The sequence below is a fragment of the Acipenser ruthenus genome, chromosome 3, assembly GCF_902713425.1.
Source record: "Acipenser ruthenus chromosome 3, fAciRut3.2 maternal haplotype, whole genome shotgun sequence".
NCBI lineage: Eukaryota > Metazoa > Chordata > Actinopteri > Acipenseriformes > Acipenseridae > Acipenser > Acipenser ruthenus.
The window spans coordinates 14,574,632-14,584,969 of record NC_081191.1 but is presented as its reverse complement, the minus strand read 5'-3'; the positions used below and the strand labels follow the sequence as shown (position 1 = coordinate 14,584,969).

The window sequence follows — 10,338 nt, the reverse complement described above, 5'->3', positions numbered from 1 at the left end:
GTGAGCAGAGGACGGGGTGGGTGGGGTATGAGGCAAGGTATTGAAGAGTTTGCAGATGTTGAAGGTAGAGAAAAGTTTCCGGGGATTGTTAGTAGAAAACTGAATGATAGAGTGGAAGGAACATTTGGCAGAGGTGAGTGTAGAAGAGAAGGAAGAGAGGCGCGAGAGATAGAGATCCAAGGCAGCAGGGAGATTCTTTACATTTCTTTTCAGCAGAGCGCAGTTCGGTACGAGCCGAGCGGGGAGGGGCAGGAAAGGGCGGGCAGGTCGAGGGGGCAAAGGGAGTCGATGCAGGAGGTGAAGGAGGAGAAGAGGGTGGAGGTAGCCGAGTCGATAGAGGGGAGGTGTGAGAGAGCAGCAGAGGAGAAGACCGAGGGGGAGAGAGAATGGAGGTTTCGACGGAAGATGATAGAGGAGGTCATTTTTTTCTGAATAATACACACCAAGCATGTTTCTATTATTTGGGCATCTCTATATTCGATTGCGAAGGGAAGTAAGCATGATGTGTCTTTCATCTGCTGCAGTAAGTTTCCTTGGCCGACCACTGCGTCTACGGTCCTCAACGTTGTCCGTTTCTTTGTGCTTCTTCAAAAGAGCTTGGACAGCACATCTGGAAACCCCTGTCTGCCTTGAAATTTCTGCCTGGGAGAGACCTTGCTGATGCAGTATAACTACCTTGTGTCTTGTTGCTGTGCTCAGTCTTGCCATGGTGTTTGACTTTTGACAGTAAACTGTCTTCAGCAACCTCACCTTGTTAGCTGAGTTTGGCTGTTCCTCACCCAGTTTTATTCCTCCTACACAGCTGTTTCTGTTTCAGTTAATGATTGTGTTTCAACCTACATATTGAATTGATGATCATTAGCACCCGTTTGGTATAATTGTTTAATCATACACCTGACTATATGCCTACAAAATCGCTGACTTTGTGCAAGTGTACCTAGAAGAATTGATGCTGTTTTGAAGGCAAAGGGTGGTCACACCAAATATGGATTTGATTTAGATTTTTCTTCTGTTCAGTCACTTTGCATTTAGTTAATTGATAAATATAATCTATTAACATGTCTATTTTTGAAAGCATTCTTACTTTACAGCATTTTTTCACACCTGCCTAAAACTTTTGCACAGTACTGTATATATATATATATATATATATATATATATATATATATATATATATATATATATATATATATATATTCAATGAAAATATCTCAGATTCAGAGGGTAATTATGAGCATGGAGTTAAGGTTAATAGTACAAGCACTTGGACTCCTCTGGATGAAAGAAATAAATGGTTAGATATGTATATTGAAGTAGTTAAACAAGAAATTATAGTATGACTAAAGAAAAAATGTAAACTTAATTGAACTAATATTGAAGAACAAGCTATGACTGAGTTGTTAAATGATGATGATGATATAAGTATAAGACCAGCAGATAAAGGTTCAGGAATAGTGATAATGAACACAAATAACTATATGAAATCTGTAGAATGTGAATGAAATAATACAGATACATATGAAGAAGTTAAAAGCAATAAGATCAATAAATCTGTAAAAGAGGTTAAGGAAATTGCAGAGAGACTATACAATAAAGGCATTATATCTAAATAATTTTTTTTAAAAATACATGCACCCACATAATGCAAGAACAGGCCCAGCAAGAGGAAATCCTAAAATGCACAAAGAAAATCACCCTATGTGACTGATAGTCAGCACTATTGATAATCCAACACACATAATAGCTGAAACAGCAGAAAAACAACTTATGTCACGCGTTGAGAAATTACCAAGCTATGTTAAGGATACAACACAATTTTTAAAAAGACTTGAATCACTAAAGCATAACCTTCCAGAGAATACAATGTAATATTAAGGTGGACCTTCGATTGACAAGGAAAGAAGTCCAAATGGCAGATGTAAGGTGACTTTTTTAATTGAATAATTGAATAATTTATTACATGTACTATTTTCTTTAAATTCATTGGTTCTCATTTCATTTTCAATGATCGGATTGGCCAAATTAGTATGTGTAATAATTAGAATTACAACACGTACTAAAGAACGTGTACTAAATATTTGAAACACGTTCTAAATTGTTTACCCGTATGGCCTTCCATATTTTTGTGATCGCTCATGCTTACCACAAACATCATCATTCTTTCTCCTATGTCCCCCTGTTAAAATCAGTCCTGCATAGATAAGGTTTTTTCCAACGTTGCTTGGGTTGGGAGAATATGTTGAGGTCCAAGAAGCTTGAAATTTGCATCTATCTTTGCATTCCAACTATATATAATTTGTTTGTTTTTAGTCAGCTATGTGAGCTTGCCTCATGCACTGAATGCATGCCTGTCACAGGGCTTCCCTGGGTCCTAAATCCTACTAGGTACAGACGGGAATTGCAGTAACCACAGAGTACATGCCTTTTGCAGAAATTAAAGGTTTGCTGACATAAAGGTGTTTAACAGTAGAGTTTTTAGCAAAATACGGGAGAAAATCTGTGCCTGGAGTTGTCTGGGAGAAGTGTCCAAAAAACGGGAGAGTCCTGGCAAATAAGGGAGAGTTGACAGGTCTGCATTAATGTGTATTGTTCCTAAAATTAACAAGTGGTATGTCTCCCCTAAGTGGCGCCCCTGCCTGTAACACCAGAAAGCCAGTCTATATAAAACACATAACAAATGTGGAGTAATATTTATATGGTTTGGTTTAACAAAGCTTTGTCTGTTTTACTTGAGGTTCTTTTTCAAAACCTTAACTTAAGCATCTCCAGCTTGTATGAATTTGCAAATCCACCGCACATACTTCTACAACTGCTAATATCTCTTAAATCATTTTATCTTTCAATTTCATATTTTATCTGTGTTATGGAAACTCCTAATCTAACTGCTCCCTACACTTTGACCTGTGACCTTAGATGGCTACCATATTGGGGTCACGTGATCTCATGTGTCATTCCAGATGATAAAGACATAACACTTCGAGATATTGAAAGCAAGACCAAATCGCAGATGATCATAAAACAGGGTAGCAACATATAGATACTGTACAATTGGAAAGTGTAATTCTTAGGCACCATAGATTGCCGCTAAATAAATAAACCCTCAGTTCAGTACGGGATGGCCTGTAGTTCAGTGTATGAGGTTGTTTTTTTATGTTTTGTTTTTTGTTTTTCAAAACTTGTTTAGGTAAACAGCGTGGTTGTTATTTTATTATTGTTTTGGAATGACTTGATAATAGACTTGCCTTTGTTCATTGCAGGTGGGTTCCCAGAGGGTGGGGAAGCTAAGGAAGTGTGCCGTGAGTCCATGTGTGTCGGGGGGAACGGTTTTCCTTGCTAGGCGAGGTATCCTGTGTGTGTAAACCATGGTTCTTACAGTACAGGCAGCTTCCAGGAACCTCAACAGCAAAACAGCACTGAGTGCTTCCTGTTCTTTTGTACTGTTATCAGTGGACACAAGAAATTATCAGGTCTTTTTTTCCCTCTCGCATTTCCTAAAGAGATGTTTTTGTGCCTCTTCATCAAGATGTTTGGTTTGATTGTCATAATATGTGTTAAGCAGACCATAGAAACACATCGGGTAAGTAATGATGCACTGATTATTTTCCAATAAAATTCTTCTCACTAAGTCTTTTTTTGTCCACAATGTTTTATACAATATTAATTTAATTTGCATATAGTTTATGATGAGCAGGCACATCACACAGAAGGCGTAGCACTAATGTTATATAAAGAAGCTCAGAAAGCCCATATAGGATGGGAACCAGTAAACTGAAGAAAAATAACAGCAACATTTCTAACACAACACCACCGCATCAAGTTAAATATCATACAGTGTTATGTACAGACAAATGAGACTGATGAAGAAATGAAAGAAAACTTCTGTATATAAAACCCGCTAATAGACACAGTATATTTAAAGTTAAGAGGCCTTATACCAACTTCCAGCAGCAATGGCGCGTCTCATTAAGAGAACTAGATAGTTGGAAACAGCTCTCCCTGACAAGGGTTCTACAACAAAGCCAGATTGTTAATAAACACATACAGGGGTCACAGTATTAGGGGAAATTAGCAGCAAAATACCAGGTTTAATCTCAGGTCTCCCCCAGTTTAACCGTCCTCCACCAATAGACAGAGGTGTGATCCCACCAGCAGAATCACCACTTCCACTCAACTGCAATTGACCATCCAAAGGTGAGATAAAGAAAGCCATACAAATGCTAAAGAACAACAAAGCGGCCGGCCCAGACAACATACCAGCAGAAGCATTGAAAGCTGACATAAACACATTGACAGATGATATATGAGCTACTTGGAAAGATCGTGGAAGAACAAGTACCAAAGGAATGGAGAGAAGGCTACACAGTGAAACTACCAAAGAAGGGGGACCTCAGTGAATGCAAGAACTACGGAGGCATTACACTACTCTCGGTTCCTGGTAAAGTTCTCAATACAGTCATCTTGGAAAGAATGAAGATCACAGTAGACAAGAAACAAAGATCATGTGTAGACCAAATAGCAACACTAATAATAATCGAGTAATCAATAGCATGGAACACTCCACTTTACATTAACTTCATCAACTCTGAAAAAGCATTTGACAGTCTAGACCGGGAGATTATGTGGCACCCGATGAGACATTATGGCATTCCAGAGAAATTCATCACCATCATCAAAAGCATGTATACCAGCATGTCTTGCAAAACTCTACACGAAGGACATCTATCAGAAGATCTTGGTGAAGACCGGAGTGAGACAGGGCTGCTTGCTTTCACCATTCATATTTCTATTAGCAATTGACTAGATAATGCAAAATTCAACAGCAGGAAAAAGAAATGGAATCCAGATGATATTGCTTTACTGTCACGTTACAAACAGCAAATGCAGGAAAAAAAAAACTATGCTTCTAGAAACAACAGCTGCAAAAACAGGACTTACATACATACTTACATAGACACACATACTTACATACATACAAAAAAAGACTTGTCCAGTTGATGTTCCATCATATGCTACAGATACAATAAATCAAATACCACTGCAGTTACATTTTTTTATTTCGAGGGCTCAGAACCACAGGGGCGTAAGTGACATTTCCATGATTTTACAGGAGCGCAAAAATAAGATTTTTGTAGATTTTGATAGATTGTGTTTATTTACTTTTAAGCACCACATTCAGAGTACCAATATTTTCTTTTACAAAATAAATGACTTAACATTTTTTCACATTTTAATCATCATAAACTACAAACAACACCTACAATTTAGCTTAAACGTCACATACGTCTTTTTGGTACTAACAGGAACTGCTACCAACATATGCATTTTTTGTAATGAGAGGTGTATGTGAATAACAAGAACATGTTTTTCTTCATATTTTAATCAGTACAAGCATTCAATTGCAGAAAATAACCACAAATGTATTCCAACTAACTATTTTTGTTATAATTCATGTAATTTTAATTTAATTTTGATTTAATTTTCAAGCGTCATTTTACAAACCAAACTTTCACAGTGGGAAATAAACACAGGCAAATCATCAGTGCTTTTCTTTTCTCAAATCCATTCACACATCTACAGTTTCAGTGCAATTTAAAGACCTGTAAAATTCATGGTAGGCCAGTGGTACACTTCCCGATACATGTAAGCAAGTCCTTTTCCTTGAGTTGGGAAATTCCAGGAGAATTCTGGTACAGTTTAGCAATCAAACCAGTGTCTGTGGAAAGACGTTGCCTGGTTTGCTTTGCAATCTTCAATTTGTGAAAGGCAGGGTCATCTAAACTGAATTTAAAAAGAATTGTATCTGATTCTTCTTTCTCATAACAAAGCCATTTCATTTTCTGCCATCTGACTGCCTGCCCATCTTCATCCTTGTTTCTATTTGTTTGCTGAAAAATATAGTATCCATCAGGAGAGTAAATGGGAACGGGAAATCTTCCTGGCTGACTCCACAGCTGCATGGACACTATCACATTCCATCTGACTATGACCAGATTCCATAAACTTAGGGTCAATTACAGAAAGTTGCAGTTGCTGTGTTGCATGTAAACACATTGTACTAAAAGCAACATTTCCGTTTTGGCCACCACACGTGTCAGAATAAAGAATAACATGCTTTACGTCTTAATTTAATGCAGACAGGTAGTTGAAAACGCAGGTGCTAATTTCAGAAGATCGTGAAACAATGAGCATCTTTATTTGCTACTTCAAAAACTGTTAAGTTTTTAAGTGCTGAGCTTATGAGAATAATACAAACTGCTGACATAGCTCCAAGGTGTGGTCAAAGCCTGCTCCAGATCAAAAGTGACAGTCTTTAGTGATGAAGTTTGTTCTGCTTTTGCTTTATCTCTTTCTTTATGTTCTCTTGCTTGAGATTTTCTAATCTGATGGGCATCAAATTCATCTTTGTGACTTGTTTTTTCATTGTCTGTGAGGTTTTCATACCCCTCACAAAATGTGCAAGCATCCTGTTTAGGCATATGAAATGCCAGATTGAACTCTGTGTTAAACACTTCTCTATATAGATGTTCCTTTTCTGGTGTGAATTTCCATTCCTTTTCAAATTTTTCATTGTAAAGCTCATACATTCTTTTAACATTTAAAGTTGCCTGCTACTATCTTTTCTACTGTAGTGTGATTCCATTTTGGGAAATGAATGGATAATTCTCGATTTTGTTCTTTCTGTCTTCTGAAGTATTGTTCCATGGAGAATGTTCATGTGAATTATTTTGACTACAGCTGTATATTTACTGTATTACTGTATCACAGTAACCTATACATTATAAAAATCACTTAATTTAGCAAATCAATTTCTTATACATAAATAAATAATGTACTCTTAATTTCTATTCAGAATCAAATATATTAATACTAAATGTAATTAATATGTTGTATTACTATTTTATGACACTTAACTTTAAATTCATCATGCACAGGAAGATAGGTCCCAGTGGGAAGACAGGCCCCATGCAGCAATATGGTAATGAATTATACTTAGCATAATACTATGAAAAATACCAATGCATTACCTTTTCCTTCATTTCCAATGTCTGGTTCTGATTCTTCACTCAATAAAACTTCTGAATCCTCCATTAAACTAAGTAAGATATCCTCTGCTGTTGCATATTTTTTTGTACAGTGCATTTTCTTGTTTATCTTTTCAGCCATATTGTCTTATGTGCTGTCAGGTGACTTAACCCACAATGCAGTGCTCTGTGCCAATAGGGCGTATGTGCACTTAGGTCTTTCTGGTACCAAATTTAATAAAATTCTGCAGTTGTGTCTTTATAGTTTTTACACTTTATTCAATGCAGTTTATTGGCAGGTAATAGATATCATCAAGTGCTTTCAAATGATATATGACACTCATTTTGGCCAAAAATGTCACTTACTCCCCTCTGGTTCTGAGCCCTTGCTTTGATCTTTAATTTTTAAAAAAGACACTTTATTTCCACACAGGAAGGTTCATAAGTCACTTGACCAGTTAATTTCATGATGGCATGACGACTGGCACAGGGAGCACAGTCATTATGACCACAACCATGCTCAATAGCATCCCCTTTGATACATGGTGCCAACCACACCATCCTGTTCCACATTGTCTACTGTTGCTTCTCCTAAGTGTCATTGCTCAACAGTGCATACTTTTGCCCAACCATATCCACGAGCAGGGTAAGTCATTAGAAAAAACATACATTCTTTATTTTGATATATACAAAACTGATACAGTGTATTTATATGGTGTTTTGTTTAGTGTCAAGATCAGTTGTGAAGTAAATACAATAATACACAAGTGGATATCTGCTATGCAAAAATGTAATACATATATAAAACTGAATGAAAGTAGGAGGATGTGTTACATGTATTAAATACAAAGGAGTAGCAGTTGGAAAACTCTAGTTGGTTTCTTTGTTTATATATGTATTTATTTATATTTAAAAGTCCCTTCTTATACCAAGGACAAACGTACAAACAGACCAACTTAAAATCAACTAACAGAAGGGGATTACTCAATGGAGGGGATCTGAGAAAGTGGCTTGATATCAGCTCCTTAGATATGATGAGATCCAGGAAGAAGCCAGGAGCGCTCCAGATGGTCAGGGGAAAGTGTTTTTCTTGGGTTACTACAGGAGAAGTCTGCGTTGGAACAGCCAGCTTTGCAAGCAGGCAGGCAGGCTTGAGAAAGCATCATCAGGGCGCAGGTTGCATACACTCACACAGACACAGGCGGACACACATATTGCTGCAGCAGCAGAATATAAATCGATAGACAGCCAGCTGCCCATGAGGGACAGGGCCTGCTCATTGTTAACATATACTTGACCCCCCACAACCTGCTCATGACACAGATGTCTGGTACCTCTGTCACCTCCCACTGCTTAAACCCCTCCCACTCGGCACCTGGGTAAGCTGAGTCCACAGTCTGAAGACAGAGTACCGTTTGACTCCAAAGCGATCGAGAACAAGCACCAGAGAGACGCTAGCAGTGTGAGTGCATATTTTGCGTAAAGCCTCCTTCCTGTCAATTAATCCGAGAAACACTGAAACAAGATCCAGGTTTCTCTAGACTAACGACACGCTGACAGTCGGACCCTTTTTATGGGTTCAAGATCTCAGTTGTTTGCCACATACAGGAACGCGTGGACTGTGTTTTTTTCTTTCTTTCTTTTTTTATCCTTAGTAACATTTTACTGTGCAGAGTGATTGCTATCGGAACTTGGACGCCTCGACAGTTTCAGTACTGTACAGCGGGAGTTCTTGAGATAGTTTTGACTTTTGGGACGTGTATCATCTGGACAGTAAAAGAGAAGAACAAATAGCATTCCTGCTCTGTTTCTTTTTGCGTCGGATTCGGAGACTGGAATTTAATTTGTAGTTAAACCCCAGTAACGAATGGTGGGAATTTCTGTCCCTTTTCAGTGTAAGTACGATTTATTTGATCATCTCTATTTCCCTAATTACTGGACAGAATCAGTTTCGTCGTATGCAACGAGCATATAATATGTGATATGCAGAAATCGGTCGGGGTTTTATCACAATTAACATTTTATAGACTGCTTGTAAAAATAACCTAATGGGATTATTTTCAATTTAGCATTCATTGTATCTATTTCTGGTATGTTAAAGGATTTGTTCAATATTTTGAACCAACAGATAACAAAGACGCCTTACCTGTATAGGAAATGAGTGATAGAAGAGTAGGATATATACCAATTGCATTATAATTTGTTGGGTATTTTATATACATCAGAGAGCTTTAGTTACTATTTTAATGCATCCCTGCATCATACATTTGTGACCATTGAATTTGACACACAAAGTAAACATAATATTATAAAACAGAACATGGTGAAGTGGTCTTTAAACATTGCAGTTACCCGAAATATGTGTTTAAAATTGGATTCATCAGTCATCAGTAAGCTGTCATTTGAACTGTTTTTGATGAATGGAGTGGCTGACAATGACATCAATTTCACATATCTGTTGATATTAGTGTATAGCCTGAACCAGCACAGAATTGCGTTACAGTAACTTGCATAGTGACCGATGTTTCATAACTTTTCAAAAATTTTATTGTACCTTTTTTTCTGCATCAGGAAATAGTTGGATTGGTTATATTGACAGAATCAGTTAATGTAATGAGAAACTATGCAAGTCGAAAGTTAGGATTTGAATTGTCCCAAAAGGAGGAAAGGGCATTCAAGTATTAAACATGTCTGTCAAATCAAAATGTTAGGTTTAATAAGCAAAACAGACCGAGCGCAACGCCTATTTATTATAAATCGAGCGCTAATTTATAAAAACCCTGAGCTTGTACAGAATTCCAGCAGCTTTTAAATGCTGTTAATACAATGAGATATATTTTATCTGATTTAACTGGCATACTAATTGGTGCTTTTGCCTTCTGTATAATAAGTATTAAAATAATAATAATAATAAAAAAAACCCTTTGCACAAAATCAGTGATTCGTATCTATAAAAATAAAAGAACATTAAACTTTCATGTGACCTATTTACCACAAACAGAATACTGTAGGTTTATTTAGTCATGATATACAATTATGTTTTATTTGGAACAAAGGGTCTTGTTAAAAACAATACATACAGCCAATACATATTTTTCTTTCTTTTTTTATTTATTAATGTTAGAAAAAAATAGATATTTTCACAGCTTAAATACAATACTTTTGAATTTCTTTCAAATGAATAAATGCAAACAGGCAGAGATGATTCCAGAAATCTGGGTTTCAGACATTCCTTTTTATGTACACTGCAAATTGAATGCATTGAGCACTGAGGATGGTCATGTAATCGAAACGTTTGTACTGAGCACTTTTTGCA

The 10,338-nt window shown here is 36.8% G+C and overlaps 1 protein-coding gene across 3 annotated transcripts in view; it reads left to right on the top strand.

Annotated features, from left to right (window-relative positions):
* The first annotated feature begins 8,317 nt into the window (after nt 1-8,317).
* LOC117394912 (protein CBFA2T1-like) overlaps nt 8,318-10,338 on the top strand; it is a 61,487-nt gene continuing 59,466 nt past the window's right edge. For 2 of the 3 annotated variants that reach the window (XM_033993636.3, XM_033993635.3), the window contains exon 1: nt 8,319-8,917. In XM_033993636.3, coding sequence (XP_033849527.1) covers nt 8,890-8,917 — 28 coding nt within the window. In that variant the 5' untranslated portion in view covers nt 8,319-8,889. Of the gene's footprint in view, nt 8,918-10,338 lie in introns of all 3 variants that reach the window. The other variant, XM_059012591.1, reaches the window with a different exon arrangement.